Source organism: Meleagris gallopavo, chromosome 2 (assembly GCF_000146605.3).
Source record: "Meleagris gallopavo isolate NT-WF06-2002-E0010 breed Aviagen turkey brand Nicholas breeding stock chromosome 2, Turkey_5.1, whole genome shotgun sequence".
Taxonomy (NCBI): Eukaryota; Metazoa; Chordata; class Aves; order Galliformes; family Phasianidae; genus Meleagris; species Meleagris gallopavo.
The window spans coordinates 3,067,170-3,083,047 of NC_015012.2; the positions used below are offsets into that span (position 1 = coordinate 3,067,170).

At 37.8% G+C, this 15,878-nt stretch overlaps 1 protein-coding gene across 3 annotated transcripts; it reads right to left on the bottom strand.

The window, feature by feature from the left end:
- Nucleotides 1-3,493: 3,493 nt before the first annotated feature.
- On the bottom strand, nucleotides 3,494-15,739 carry PAPOLG (poly(A) polymerase gamma). Of its 3 annotated transcripts, XM_010706362.2 has the most exons (17): nucleotides 15,632-15,739; nucleotides 14,866-14,955; nucleotides 14,202-14,340; nucleotides 13,966-14,038; nucleotides 13,763-13,883; nucleotides 13,383-13,467; nucleotides 12,943-12,996; nucleotides 10,856-10,975; nucleotides 10,437-10,546; nucleotides 8,536-8,657; nucleotides 8,283-8,449; nucleotides 7,379-7,485; nucleotides 7,079-7,302; nucleotides 6,236-6,307; nucleotides 5,716-5,772; nucleotides 4,828-4,939; nucleotides 3,494-4,704 (listed from the first exon to the last, which is right to left on the bottom strand). In XM_010706362.2, the coding sequence occupies exons 3-16, from the start codon at nucleotides 14,318-14,320 to the stop codon at nucleotides 4,841-4,843; spliced, it is 1,530 nt and encodes a 509-aa protein (XP_010704664.1). In that variant the 5' UTR covers nucleotides 14,321-14,340; nucleotides 14,866-14,955; nucleotides 15,632-15,739; the 3' UTR covers nucleotides 3,494-4,704; nucleotides 4,828-4,840. The 3 variants fall into 3 exon arrangements, with proteins under 3 accessions (XP_010704664.1, XP_010704662.1, XP_010704663.1); XM_010706360.2 differs by lacking the exon at nucleotides 14,866-14,955 and having other exon boundaries at nucleotides 15,632-15,708; XM_010706361.2 differs by lacking the exons at nucleotides 6,236-6,307; nucleotides 15,632-15,739 and having other exon boundaries at nucleotides 14,866-14,948.
- Between the last annotated feature and the right edge of the window lie 139 nt (nucleotides 15,740-15,878).

The following is a 15,878-nucleotide window of genomic DNA, read 5'->3' on the forward strand; positions in this document are numbered from 1 at the left end:
TCAACCTAAACCTCCCCCGGTGCAACTTGAGGCCAATTCCCCTCATCCTGTCACCAGTGAGACGAGATCAGTCCCGCTCTGCTGCCTTTCAGCTATTTGAAGAGGGCAGTAAGGTCTCCCCTCAGCCTCCTTTTCCCCAGACTAAACAGCCCCAGTTCCTTCAGTCTTCCCTCGTTGGGCATATTCTTCAAGCCCTTCACAAGCCTTGTTGCCCTTCTTTGGACCTGCTCCAGCACCTTCATGTCCTTCCTGTTCTGAGGTGCCCAAAACTGTGCCCAAATACAGTACTCAAGGAGAGGCCTCACCAGTGCTGAGTACAGGGCAGGATGACTTCCCTAGTCCTGTTCACGCCATTCCTGATCCAAGCCAGGATGCCATTGGGTTTCTTGGCCACCTGGGCACACTGCTGGCTCACATTCAGCTGCCTGTCCATCAGTACACCACCTTTTCCATCAGGCAGCTTTCCAGCCACTCCTCCCCAAGCCTGTAGGGTCGCCTGGGGTTGTTGCAACCAAAATGCAGGTCCTGACACTTGACCCTATTGAAACTCACACAGCTAACCTTGGCCCATTTAACCATTCTATCCAGGTCCCTCTGTAGTGCCTTTCTTCCCTCTGGTGGACCAACACACCCTCCCAGCTTGGTATCATCTGCAAACTTACTGAGGGTGCACTCAATCCCCCCATCAAGATTGTTGATAAAGATGTTAAACAGAAGCAGCCCCAATACCAAACCCTGGGGGACACCATTCATTACCAGTGCCAACTGGATTCAATTCCACTGACCACAGTTCTTCAGGCCTGACCATCCAGCCAGTGTTTCACCCAGCAGAGTGTACGCCCATCCAAACCATGGGCAGCCAGCTTCTCTGTAAGAATGTTGTGGGGGACAGTGTCAAAGGCTTTCCTGAAGTCCAGGTATACCACACTGACAGCCTTACCTTCATCCACTACGCAGGTCATCTTATCATAGAACGAAATCAGGTTTGTCAGGTAGGATGCATCATTCATGAACCCGTGCTGCCTGGGCCTGATCCCCTGGTTGACCTTCAATTGGTCCATGATGGTTCCTGAGACTTTCTGTTTCCTAACCTTCCCGGGCACCAAGGGGAGACCGATAGGTCTGTAGCTACCAGGATCATCTTTCCAGCCCTTTTGGAAGATGGGTATCACATTTGCCAGTCTCCAGTCTGCTGGGACATCCTCATAGCCAGGACTGACAAAGGATGACGGAGAGTGGCTTGGACGGAGAGTGACTTGGCAACCACATCTGCCACACTGCACTCTAGGGTGCAGTCCATTTGGTCCCATGGATTTGTGAGTGTCTAGCTTTCAGAGCAGGTCCAAAACCATCTCATCATGGGTTATGCAGGGCCTATTCTGTTCCCCATCCCTACCTACCAGCACAGGGGCTTGTGTGCCCAGGGAGTAACTAGTCTTACTACTAAAGATTGAGGCAAAGAAGGCATAAAGTACCTCAGCCTTATCCTGATCCTTGTTGACCATGTTGCCCTCGGCATCCAAAAAGAGACAGAGATTCTCCCTAGCCCTCCTCTTACTGTTGATGTATTTATGAAATATTTATTATTGTCCTTCAACTTAGTTGCCAAGTTCTGTTCGAGCGGGGCTTCGGCTTTTCTGATTTTCTCCCTGCATAGCTTCACTATGTAATTGTGATTGTCACAAGTTGCTTGCCCACTCTTCCAAAGACCATAAACTTTCCTTTTGTTCCTGAGATAGTAGCCTAGAGCCCTCCTGGGGGAGGGGAAGGGGCCTGTTTTCACAGGAACATTTCCAGCGTGCCCCCTGCAGCAGTTTGATTTCCTTTAGCTTCAGGGCCCTGGTACCTGTCACTCAAGATGGGTATTAGTCCCTTGTAGTGGAAATGGCTAAGTCATGGCTTTAAACAGTGGTTGAGCACCTGGTGGCAAGGCAGGGCTAAGCCAGGGGGGGTCAGGTGCACAAGTCCAGACCTCATTTAAGAACTGGCTGTGGAGGTGAGGGCATCCCTCTGGAGTTTCCTGCATACTTGAGGCTTTCCAAAGGTTACCATTTTCTTTCCTTTATTTCTGTGCCCCCTGCTGTTGTGTTTGAGCGAATCCTCACTTGCTGCTCACGTGATGCTTTGCTGTCATTGTTGCACTTTCCATTGCGTAACACCCCTCGACTGCAGGCAGATGCATAACATGTGACAACCACGGCCTTTTGTTTACTGGAGTAATTCATAGGATCGGGCTCTTTTTATAAAGTGCGATGAGGTAATAGTAAAAACACAACTAGGGGTTTTTGCTTGTTTTAAAACTAAGCAGCCTGTTCCACTTTTTTTGTATCACAAAAGCAGTGAGCCTCTCCTTGCCTCAACCAGATGTACCAGTTTCAAGATAGATTATTTCCTTTGATTTCTGTACTTGCTAAGGCAGCCACGTCCAACCCACAGCCCGCACACAGTCCGACACAGCTCTGTCCTGCGCCCACCCCCTGCCCCACACCATCAGGGTAGCAGCTCTTCCCCACTGAGCGGCCCTGCCCCAGGCACGCATCCACTGCTTACAACAACCAAACACTGCTGTGATGTTAACTCTGCTTCGGCTAAAACCAGGGCACAGGAAGGGTGCATAACAATGCTATCTCATGTCATGAGAAATAATTCCATATATTTTGATATTTTTCCAATCACAGTCCTGCAAACAGAAAAATATTCAGCCATGTTTTCCATTTTGATAAAGTGATCTTGATACGTACTCTCAAATTCTAAAACAAAAAAATCAGCAATTTTTGGTATACTTGTGATTCCATTTTCAGTTGACCTGAAAATTTTCAAATAAAATGTGTGGAGCTGCAATCAGATGTTCAGCTCAAAAATCTGATCATGTCTCTCAGCCCTCTCTTACCACAGAAATTATTCCTCACTTCACAATCATGCCTCATTTACGTCACCACTGTTTGGTAGTACATACATTTGTGAACAACTGTTTTCAAGGATGAAGCACAGGAAGAGAAAAACTTCATTCAAAATCTGATGAGCACCTTGGAAGCTCACTAAGTGTGGCAATCACTTCCCTGAACCAGTCACCCTGTAGACTATTGTAAGAAGTTTTCCTGTTACAAAAAAAAAAAAGCAAACCTATCTACTTTAGCTTTAATTCCTTCAAACTCATGGCAAGCTTTTATCTATACAAGTGTTGAAGTTATATGTAAGTACAGTAGCTAATAACTGATATTTAAATATTGCCTATGTGAAAACAATGGTCACAAAGTATCATTTTCACAAACCCACTCTGTGCTCAGTTCCTTCCTTTTAACTTTTGATTAAATGCAAGCCTTGCAGTGAAGGCTGGGTGGGTTTTTTTGTTTTTCGGAGCAGAGGGTGTATATAAAGGGAAGAATAGGACCTCTCAAACCCACTCAAGATTTTTAGAAGAAAAAGGTGCTTGAAGAAAGGGTGAAGCCAAATGTAATATGGGAGAACTAAATATATACTTTAAGTATGGTCATACTCTCTCCGCAAGTTTGGAAAACCAGCAGTAGGATAATGTTAGAGAAGGAAGATTTCACAAGATTTGTAGGGTCCTTAAGTTTTGTTACTGAGATTTCATATGAATGCTAAAGATGATCAAAGCTCAGAATTGCTGTAAGACAAGCACTCCATTTAAGAGGAGTATCTACTGTCCAAATAGCAAACTGGAACACCAGCTGTCAACTCACATCACAAGCTGCACTATTCACTCAGGGTGTATTAATTCAAGACAGGAAAACATCAACAGTAGTGGAGCAGCACTATTGACTCAAGTTGACTCTAGCACAACTGTCATTTTGCAGAACACTGTGTTTGTCCCTGTCTCCCCTGCCCACACCTTTGGCTTGAAATTTTTAAAAAGAACTTTTCATTTTCATAAATATGGAAACAAGAGACCGAAATTTTAGATTTCTTTGGAAGATAGTATTTACAATACATACAAAAATACTCTGGAAAAGACATTCAACTTCATTTACAAAAAATACCAGATTATAAAGAAATTACAGTAGAAACATAGCATAAGATTGTTCTTTTTTAATCAATAGTTATAATTTCTTTCCACCCCCAAAAAACTCTAATGCACTTAACTGGGTAAGAAGTGTTATAAATGTTTATAGAGCCAGATTTAAGACTGCTACACGTAACTATTTAGAGTCCTATTGCATTTTCTTCAATAGTGAAGATTTATGGGCCTCTATGAGAGACAATAGGTGCGTAGTACACAGCTGTGCTAGACAGTTGAAAACTACTGCCTGTACAAAATTGAGCATTATTGTGACAAATGCACAGGGGTGTATGTGCCAAACTGGAAAATACTTTAAGATAAGAACAATACATCCACATCAACTAGGAAAGCACACATGAATATAAGCACATACCTACATACTTGAAGCCACAATGTGGTTGCAGTGACTAGTCAACCCTGTTTACATACATTCTGAATCCAAGTCACAAGACAAGCTGTTTGTGTTTTTTTTTTTTATTTTTTTACAAAAGTCTGTTTCAGCTAGTGATTAAGACTTTTAAAAAGACTTAAGTACAGCTACTACAAGAGTACACATGAAGCAGTTCCAAAGGAAGCAAGTGCCTAAACCAGTACTACTTAAAAATAGCAGTATGATTTCCATAGCCAGTGACTCAGCAGCAAGTGATCTTGTAAAATCTACACAGAGGAGTTTCTTACAATACCTGCAGGTTAAAAAACACAAGTGTTTAACTAGGTAACATTGCAATACAACAACAGTAAACCTCCATTTATTGTTGGGAGCCACAAAATAAAATGAACCAAGAAACAAACGAATATCATCTTACCTGAAGATGCTGGTTACTGGTTAAGGGTAAGTCTGATGGATCTTTTAATAATACGAATACCATTTGTTGGAACAGGAGATGAAGAATCTGGTAGTTCTTCACTGCAGAGCCTCTATAACACACAAAAAGATGCCACGGGGGAAAAAAAAAAAAGTACATTAAGAAGTAGCAGATAAAAGTTTTCTAGCTGAATAGATCATCATCTCTTATATATCAAACTAGTATAGCTCAAAATAAATATTCATAGAAAAGGATATTTTTCACTTTTCACACTTATTTAGTTACCATTACAGTTTACAGAAGAGGAACATTTTCCTCTCTGCACACTTAAATTCTTGAGAGAAAAAACACATGATGCCAAAAAAGTTGCTCAAAGTCGTAATAGAAGCAGCTACTGTTCCTCTTGGATCCATGGATCAGGAATACAATGCCTCTACAGTTGAGAGTACTTCCAATCTTATAACCACCCAGTTCTTCAACATTTCACTTGACTCAAGAATACATTTTGAACACTTTTACATTTTGACACTTTGAAGCTTCCAGCCCTGTCACTGAAGTTAGTATACAAATATTTAAAAGTAGTTAGAGCTTAGAGCACCTTATAAAAGGTCTGCAAGAAACATATACATCATTTTAATAAAAAAACAAAACAGCAAACTGGAAAGAATCTGTCATTTTGGGGATGGGAGATGTCAAATGGAGACAGGGATCTCGAAGCATAAGTTCTTGAAATCTTTGATTTCACTTTGCAAATGTGAATTTCTGTTTGCAATTCAATTCAGAAGCGTGAAAGGTAAAGGCTTACCACTAACTAGAAGAATCGGTTTTAGAGGTTAGTACGTAAGCCTTTGCATACAGAAAGAAAAATCTAATTTTGCTTCCCAATACCTGTGACCTTGATGTGTCAATACTTGCAATCAGCCTGTTTTTTCCTCCAAGGCCAACCTAAAAAGCAAAAAAGGATCTATTAGATACTATTCTCAAATTTGTTACTTAAAAGAGAGCAAAGCTAAATACACACGTGCATTGACATCCTCCACCTTTTAGATAAATACTACATTTTCACTAAGTTCCTATGAGCATACATGTGACGTTTCAGGTATTTCAATTTCCACTCTACCAACAAGACCGCATCCTGATTTGAGAACATGCCCTCAAGAGTTCATAGAAAGCAAGAATAAATACAGGGCTCTGTATCCTCCTTTGAAGGGTTAAATGCTTCAGTCTTTATAGTAGTATTAGTCTGTAACAACTTGATTTGCCGATACAGAAAAATCTATTTAATGCATGACAAGCATAGACTAAAAAGCATACTTTTGTTTACATCAGTAAGTGTAGAGTATGTCATGAATTCTCAATATTACAACACTCCATTTACTCTACTTTGAATAAAACCACCTGAAATTACATTTTCTGTAGATCTTCTCTTTACATCTTCTGGATTACCATCATCTTTGAAGGCTGAATCCTGGCCAATTAACTAAAAACAAAATATACAGGACTCAATTCCTAGACTAAAGTTACCTTCATACCCAGATAACAACATTCAGTCATATTAACGATTCTTATAATAACATTTAGACACTGAGAACATTAACAGGAATCTCAGATCACTTGAGAAGTCTTACTATTCATCCTTTACATTTATACTTGAAATATTCAGTATTAGTTAATAATTCCAAAGGTCGGTGATTCTTTTCAAGATGCAAAATTGAATTGTTCTTGATTTCTTCCTCAAAGCAAAGGTTAAGTCACAAAAAGCAGCCCTTAAAGGAGATTTTTTCTATAGTAGAACTAATCAAGCATGAATCTAAAGCTTCCATGAAAACAAGATTTAACAAGCAACTTCATGCTCTCTTCGATAGCAGGATGATCTGTGTTTATAAGATGCATATCTCCTTCAGTTAGAAATAGTTATGATGTTTTCTAAATTGTTTTAAGAACTGCTTCCAAATGAGCCATTTCCTTTGGTAATTGGCTAGAGCATGAACAAAAATTGTAGCATTTAGATATGATGTCACCAGACTAGAAACATCAGTCAGTGTCAGATCATGAAAGGAACTGCTCACCAGACACACACTATATCCAAGACAATTTTTCATACTTGCATTAGTAAAACCATCCATATACTTAAGTTTAGACTCCTGAATCTCTTGGGGATGTATATACATATTTCTTATCAGTTATCTGATTCATTCTGTATCAATAAATACTACTTCAAATCCTCCTTAGGCTAACCTCTCTTCTCTACCTTTTCTCTGTCTTTTAATCTCTTAGAACATTCTTTTGAAGCAGGTGAATGGGGTCGCTTAGGTGCAGCGCTCTTTGAAGTCGTAATTTGAGTCCCACTTAGTTCATGATGTCCGTGGACAAAACGTGTTCTAAGTTGAGAAACTGTGTTATGTCCTATTACTGTAGGAATGGTGCAGTCAGATGGAGGTCCTGATGTTCTTATGGCAACTGCAGCCTCCATTTCTGCAGGAAACATCAAACTTTTAGACCTCAGTCATGAAGTTAAAGACTGCATTCCACCTACTGCCTTAATACGTACTTGAACCAATAACTGGAATGGAGATTCCCTTGGACACTGGTGACACAGCTACATGAGTCATCTTCTCTCTATTGTTAGTACCATTCCTTCTCCAAATTGTGGCATTTCTGTAAAAACATGTTTTTCACAATGCTGGTGTAATAAAATACTAGTCCAAAATACTGTACATCAGTTGCAGAATGTTCATGCACGACAAAGACAATCTACCTCCTTAGCTTTATTAAGCAGCTCAGGCACATTCACTGACAATCTGGTAGATTGTTCCACTGAATTTCAGATTAAGGATGAATATTGTCTTTAGGTGAGCCTCCATATACTAGTACTTTTTTCCAGCTTTGTATACGCAGTGCTCCATGCTACTTACTTCATTGAAAGTGTCTGTTCTTCTAACAGGTGTCCACCCCCCTTTTTTTTTTTTACTTGCTACTTCTACAATACCAAACTAAGCCTAAATACAGCTGGCAATACACTGAAGTATCTCATGTCCAAGTTCTTACACAGTCCCACTAATTCAGTAGCAGTAGGACTTTTTATGATCAAGACCAGTAATAGAACTCAATTCTGCTTGGCATTAACCATGCTTTGTTAGAAAGAGCAGTTACCTACATATAAAAATCCTCCAGCTTCAAACAGTTGTACTCTAACCTAAAATTACTTATACTCAAAACCAAATAATTGCTCTACTACCAAGTTCTACTTTATTCCTACATAAAGACGTATAGGAAGTTATTGTAACAATTTCTTTCGATTCACTCCCAAAGGAGGTGCCACCTTTGTTCCCAAAGCCACTGGGGTATCCCACATTCTCATGATCTTCATAGATTCAAACAAGAAGTCCTAGATCTTGTTCATATTATGAGTCAATTAACAACAGTTTCCTCAGTTCTAAGGTTTTCATACTAACCTTTCCATCTCTGCTGTAGAAGTGTCCAATTTAGATAACATATTTAATGAAGAGGAATTATATGATGTTCTGGAGTTGTCATCTCTCGAACTGTTCAAGCTTTCATTTGAAGAGGCCCTTTTGCACCGAAGCCCAGTAGCATTTTGACTAATATTTAGTATGCTTTGCTGAAACAAGTTTGGAAAATGAAATCTTCCAATAATTAGTAAGCAAGATAAAATTTCCAGAAGAGTCACATTATTTGTAATCATACCTTCTTTCTTTTTTGTAAGGTTCCTGCAGGCAAAAAATAATGGAGATGCTTTCTCTTCACATAAGCTGTCTCAATCTTCATACCTTCCTTTAGCATGTTAATGTTGTTTGCTTGCCTGTAAACTAACACGCAATTTGGTATCGTAGCTTAATGATAATGTTCACATTACTGAGTTATCAAAGCTACACGATTTATTTGGAAAGAACAAGCCTTTGAGGCTGTTCTGCCAAAATAAAGAACAAGAAGTTTCTCACCCAACTAACCACCAAATGCAACTCAAGTACTCCACACAGTACATCAGCTCACATGTGTTTTCTTGAGACCATTTCACATCCAGTACAGACCAGACAAATAACAGATACTTAAGTTCAAAGGTGTTTATGTACTCAGTTATAGCTAACTGTGCAGGCTATATCTGAGCTGATTTTAAGTTAAAGGAAATAATACTCCATTGCCATTAGTCTTCTGATTCAGAACAGTGAAGGTATTTAGTTGATTTTCTGGAATACCCCCATTTGTGCACAGCTGAAAAGAGATCAGATGCCTTATTCAAGATTCAGACTAGTTTCATATTTAAGGTGCAACTGTATTGCGTTCCCTCCCCTACCCCCCCATAACAGTTCTGTAATATCATCCAACTTACAGTAGTTCAGATTCAAGAATTCAGTCTTCCAGAGAAGGCAAAAACTAGATCCGAGGTACATCTGACTTACCAGAATTGCAATTTAAGACAGTTTTCCTCAACTGCCTGCTATTTTTTTTTTAAATGCAAGTTAACTGTTACACTAGCACAGCAGAATTAATACATAGTAGACAATAGCACAGCAGAATTAGTGCTATTGTCTAATATGTACGAGTCTGAGGAAGTAAATCTCATTCAGCTTAAAAATTCAGATGAGTTAAGATGCATTCTTCTATGTTCTACATCCCAAAGCATGAGGTAAGGTGATCAGCTTTTACCACATTTTTAAGTGGAAATCTAAGCTTATGCTGTTGATAAACTCTCCATCAGCATAATAAACATTTAAGGAAGTTCACAGTTCAAAGTTATTTGTCCTAACACTTACCACTTCAGAAGATCAACCTGATTTCATTAGCAAATTATAAGGTCACGAGCCTGACAGCATACGTGTTTCTGAGAAACTCATGAGCAGTCAGGTCAGGAGTTAGTAGGCTACAGAAAAAACTAATTCCAAATGACTCCATTCCCTGCTTTCTCTTTATTTTAGCCTTACCTGACAATACATACAATTGTCAACATACAATATTACTGTTTTTCTACATCTATCAAAAGTAATGATGGGAGATGAATATGAAGTTTTACATGCAAGACTGCATGTAATTACAGCATGACAGATCATTGGCTTATGAACTTTTAAGGTTATCATACACAAACATTTCTGAAAAAATATTGTAAATTTTTAGAATCTGATGCAATTGACTTCCTGTTTCGGAACAACTAACTCCTTTTTAACAACTGTAGATGTTGACTGGATATATCTACAAGATTCACATCTGACCGCCTGCTTTATGAAATGCAGTTCTTCCACCAATGAATTCAGCATGATCTTCACTCACCCACTAGAACAGTGGAATTCTTAGGTTTACAGTAGCAATACCATTTTCTTGTTGAATACTATAGTCCAGACATATCTGTACTATGTTTGCAGTTCCTTGCTTCTGGTATATCTGTAAGCATTTCATCACTTTGTATATGACTAATACACACCCATTTTAAGATGGACTTCATTAAAGTGTCAGAACTGGAAGATTTTAAAGATACCCTTTATGTTGGTCCCTAGGTAATAATTAACAGGGGGAAGTACATTTCACACCAGGATGCAACTTCCAGTAGAACCAAAAAAGAAACAAGACTAGAGCAAAATAAAATACAGGCTTACCTGCATCTGTGAATGACTGTATATCATACGTTAAATCAATCTTAGTACTTTCTGTATTTTCCAATTTCCTAAATATGATTCCCAGAAACCACATTGACACATAGCGACTCCTAAAGAGACAGATTCAGAAATCTATCATTTATGCTGAGATGCCAACTATGCTGATGAATAGCCTCAACAAAGGATTGAGACAACAGTTTAGTCGTACACAGGAATTAAATACTGAAGTCAACCCTTACTTAAGCTCCAAGTACTTTTGTTGGAAGTTTGCCCTTCTTGAAAAAATCCAAAGTGTTCAGAATCTTGCACCTACAGAACAGTAGGTACATAGCAGAACATGCTAGACAAGTTGAGATAAATGAATGTAAACAAGTTAATACAATGGCTAAACTGTATTTAAGAAGAGTAATGAAACTCACTGTTTACAGTGTTCTTGGTTGCCAGGGAAAGACTGCGGATTTACATGTGCAATATTTATAAATTCATTCCTTTCCAAGTTTCCAACAAGCACGCGAATTTTAGATTCAACAAGGCCAACCCTAAGAACAAGAAACATTTGCTCAGTTTTACCATGCCCAAGGGGGTAACTGTCTTTTTATAATGTAATGCTAATCAACTAAAAAGGAGTAAGCTCCTTTCAGCTGAAAAGATAGGAGATTTTACATCACACACTGCAGTTTGAGATTGATCCAGTGATAGCAGAGCTTTAGAGTTTCCAAAGACCAAAGTTTATCTATTTTGTTTTTATTTTCATCACAGACTACATTTCATCAGAACTGTGGGAGTACAATCAGCACATCCCAGCATCTCTGCCTGCATTTTAAAGTAGGCAAAACCCTAAAGATAATCAGGATGAGCAGTTCAGAAAGTCAAGTATAATTACATTTGGGTGAAGATGGAATTCTTACAGGTTAAACACAGAAGTTTACCATCCTATAATAAAGTTGCAAGTCACTTGAACTTCAAGACACAAACCATGCCCACGGAGTAATGCCACTTTACCCTTTTACCTAAGAACACCACTAACTTTGAAAGCAATTAAAAAAATCTATAGGAAATAACCTACAGTAGTGAACAAGAGATGTGTTGTCTACTCCCAAATCCAACCAAGAGCTATGAACTTAGAGCAGACAAACTGAAACAAGTTCATCTTTTGCTTTTATGTTTCTACAAATACACAATCAAGCCTCATTTGGCTCAACTTCTACCACCAAAAAACTTCAGCTCTTACTGAAGTCAGAATTTTCTTCATCTTGCAAGCAAAATGTTTGGACACAAACTTTGTTGTATCAAAAAAAAAAGATCAGAGTTCTTTAGCTTTAAGCCCCTGCCCATAAATCCTTGTTGCACACTTAATTATGACTGACAAAGCTGTAGCTGATACAGCTGAAGTGGACAGATTCCAAAGTTCAGAGAACATTTCAAAATAACTAACAGGCAATAAATATACTTAACAATACATTGCAAAGCTAAGAATAAAAGTCATAGTACCTTAATTCCTCACCTCCTACTCCTTGCTTCAACATACATAAAGTTTTTCAGCACACAATGGCCAGAATTTTTGCTGTATCTCCCTTAAGGCAGGGCCAAACATCACATCATAAGCAGTGGCTTCCTCCAACTATAACTGAGGTTGTTCTCACATAGTTTTGCAAAGCAGACCAGCACTTCTGCAGCCTACCTATACACTACCAGTCATACTGAAGTGCTGATTTTTAGCACTAAATGTAATAGGTGTAAATGCATTCATAGCTTAAAACTCAGTAAATGTTTCACAACAGATGCTCTGCACTGTCAGGCAGATGCCTCACTCAGATGAAACAGTATTGTTTCACTTCATTGGAGGAAAAAAAAAAAAGTAGGCTCAGAAGTCAGATGACTACCAAGCTGCAGCAAATTAGCATTCAAGAAAAATTTCACTGTAAATCAAATATTACATCTAATAAACAAGTTATAAATTAATTCTTTTAAGGTTACAGAGCAGTTGTATTGAAAGCTGGGATTATGCACAAGACAATCCATTAATACATAGAAAGAAAAATTAGAATTTCAGTAAAGTGTAACTTGAAAATAATACATATATTGGGGGTGCACTGACCACTGCTCTTGAAGTCTGTAAAATACCTAGCTTTCCAGTGGTTGTTACAGTGCTGGTTACATTAAGTAATTCATGTTTGATAGAGCCTTTGCAAAGAACCTCCTAACTGAAGATGTGTTGAGAGGTTTGTAAGGAGACATCTGCTGTTCCAGGTGACGCAGAACACCTGACCTTCAGGCATATTGCACACCAGTGCTGTCCTCCCTCATTGTGACTCAGATCTTTATGATAACTCCTCAAAACAGTAAGATTTACACTAGTTTTCTTTTACAAGATAGATAGTTTTTCATTTAGCAGATGATGCCACATTACACAGTCTAATATTTAATTTGTTAATAGAGTTAACAGTAAAGTGCAATAATTACTTGTATTTCAATTATGTACCAAACCCAAATTTTCAAGCCTTACCATTCTAAGTGATGCTCTTCAGTATAGGTGCTAGCAGTCAGTACAATATAATGTCTACAATCAAAACAGAAATATATTGGCTGAGGACTTTATTTCTTTAAACAAAGTCAAAACTGCCTTAAATATAGATAACGTGACATCTAGATAAGACAGTAATGTAAGTATGCAAGGTTGTATCCTGTATGCAGCACAGTATTAACTGATGAAAAAGTTATTACATTCTTTAGAGTCACATTCTGCTACATTCAAAACACTGCAATTGATCTTTTAATTAGAAACATGACAGTTTCTGCATCTCCCCTGCATTTATCCTTATTAAAAATCTAAGGCCACTTCCAGTACCTAAAAAGTAAACATTAATGCCATCTATTTAGATAATGTTTCAGTCTTTTACCAGTACACAAATCATTCCAAGTTCAGAAAACAGATTTCATACATACTTGTATTTCTGAAAGAAATTTGGTTGTTCAAAGAGCTTTGGCCAATCCGACTTTCCTTGGAGAATCTCATTTGTAACTGCGAGACCTACAATTGACATTGCAAAAATATGATAAAAACATGATATATAAACTCTGCAAGTTAAAAAGTTTTGAACATTAATAGATGAAAAGCAAGAATTCCCTTGACACAGAGCAAGTGTACTACAATATTTTGTTGTAGAACTAGGTTGGTCAGCAATACAAGATCATTTCTCTGTGGTCCATTCTACCTGAAAAAGCAGGACATCTCATGGAACATAGCCAACTCAAATAGCATTTTCACACAGTAAACATTATACTTTTTAATCAGTTAATAAGCACAGAAAGAACTTTATTTTTACCGTGTTTGAGTTCCTCTACCACTACAGCTCGTGTTGATGTAGATACATTGTATGTAGAGTTCTGCTGTGGATAGGCTGGGGTGATGATAGGCATTACATGGTACCTGTCTGATGGGTTGACCTAAGATGTTAAAACAGTTCTGTTTAGCATCAGTTTAACCCACAAGAAAGTTTTAAGGCTTTTGTATTTAATTTCTGCATACCCTAGGATCCCATACTGGTAAATTAAGATTATTCTCTTCAGGTTGTTTCAGCAGTACAGGATTTGGCCATTCCCTATAAAAGATAAGCCATTAACTGATAAACAACTGTTCATTTTAAAACTCAGACATGTAATTCAGGTTAGGACTGAATGTTGTTAATACAATTTTTAAGGAACTAACTTTAAAAAGGTTACTATTTTATACAGACTATAACTGGCATAAGCAATAGCTCTTACCATTTTGAAAAAATCAAGAAGAACTTGTTCACAAGAGTAGAAGCCAATGCATTTGGATGGAGTTGACATGTTCTTGCTACTAGCATTGCCCAAGAAACCCCACCAAGAAATCCCAGCATGTTGGAATAAATACCACGTCCTAGAAAGGATACTTTGTAGTTAGCCTATTCTTACATTCCTTCAAATTTATAGCAGACTTCACAAGACCATGTAGCACACACCACGCAAAAAAAAGCAGCTAAGAAGTGTTGGTTCTTACACTGATAAGTAATTGTTACTTCACCATTTCCCAAAATATTATTGCTTTTCTGCTTGTACTGTTACAGATACTGCTTTGCCCTGATTTCTATTCCAGGAAGAATACAAAAAAAAAAAAAAAGGTTCTGCCATTGTTCTAGCACTTGCTATAACTACACTCCCATAAGCTACTTCCCAATTCATTATTTATCAAGGTTTCTGGATAAACTTGGCTTTCTTTTTTTTTTTTATCATTTGTAGTCAGGTTCCCAATAAGAGTCTTATCTTTGTTATGTCTATTGCCCAAGAAAAAAAAAAAAAACTAACATTTAAAGAATTGTCTGAAGTACTTCTAATGATTTTTAACTTCCTTTTCAGCACGAGGCTCCCCCAAAAATTTCAAAGATCATAAAATCACATTGCTCACGTTTTGCCCACAGTTTAATTGCACGGAGTGTGAGCTGGAAGTTCTCTTTATTTGGTACTAGATGCAGTATTTCATCAGTAACTCTGCATCCTGTTAAAAAAAAAACTTAAGTATCAAAGTTTGCAGTAACAGCTACAAGTCCATTTCATGTTTGATACAATTTATATGTATCATATGGTTCTATGTTATTTTGGATCAATTGCTAACAACTTAATACTCACATCAAAAACAACTTTGGGATCACTTGTTTTGCATTACCTGGATTACATCTAACATTCAGGATCACTTTGGGTAACTGATACAACTGAACAGTTTTTTGTGTGTGTGTTTTTTTTTTTTTTTTAAAGACACCAGCCAGTAAATTTTAATATGGCCTTTTTACATTTATTCTGAAAGCCAGCTTTCTTTCAACAGTTATATCTGTTGGTATTGATGAGGATTCAGGTATCCTCAATATTTTTGTTTTTAATTAATCACAATGCTTCTTTCTCTATCAAGTGCTTTACTTGGAGAAAGTCCTGTGGTATGCTGTAAGAATGCACATTACAATCAGAAGATACAGGAGCAGGATACAGAACAAAAGATAATACTGTATCTACTCACTACTAATGAAAGCATTTAAATTTAAAGCCCACTGTCACCTCCTCAGATTTTAAGAATACCGAGATCAGTTTCTGCATCTCACACAGACACTTGGATCAAGTAACATGCATTCTATACCAGTTTTAGTAACATTTTCTTTTTGAAGATGCATGACCATGCTTACCATTTAAGCTCCGTATACATCTTATATCCAGGCTTCTAAGACGCGAGTCATCTCTGAGATCAAGATTATCCGAAACAGTTTGCACAGGCAGTCTTGCAAACAGAAGATCAATCTTAAAGAAGTATCAAACAAAAAAACTCCTTGAAGTTCCATATTTTATTTACAAATTCTACAATGCATCACTTCTTTCTAGCCTAGATAAAAGAGTTTGGGGTAGATTTTTTGGGTTTTTTTTGGGTTTTTTTTT

Bases quoted from the DNA above. Each gene is read 5' to 3' on its own strand.
- PAPOLG (XM_010706362.2), bottom strand. From the start codon at position 14,320: ATGCTGGGATTTCTTGGTGGGGTTTCTTGGGCAATGCTAGTAGCAAGA. The intron at 14,039-14,201 runs GTAAGAGCTATT...TATCTTTTATAG, and splicing joins TTCTTGATTTTTTCAAAATG to GGAATGGCCAAATCCTGTAC. The intron at 8,658-10,436 runs GTAAGCCTGTAT...ATTGCGTGTTAG, and splicing joins ACAGTCATTCACAGATGCAG to TTTACAGGCAAGCAAACAAC.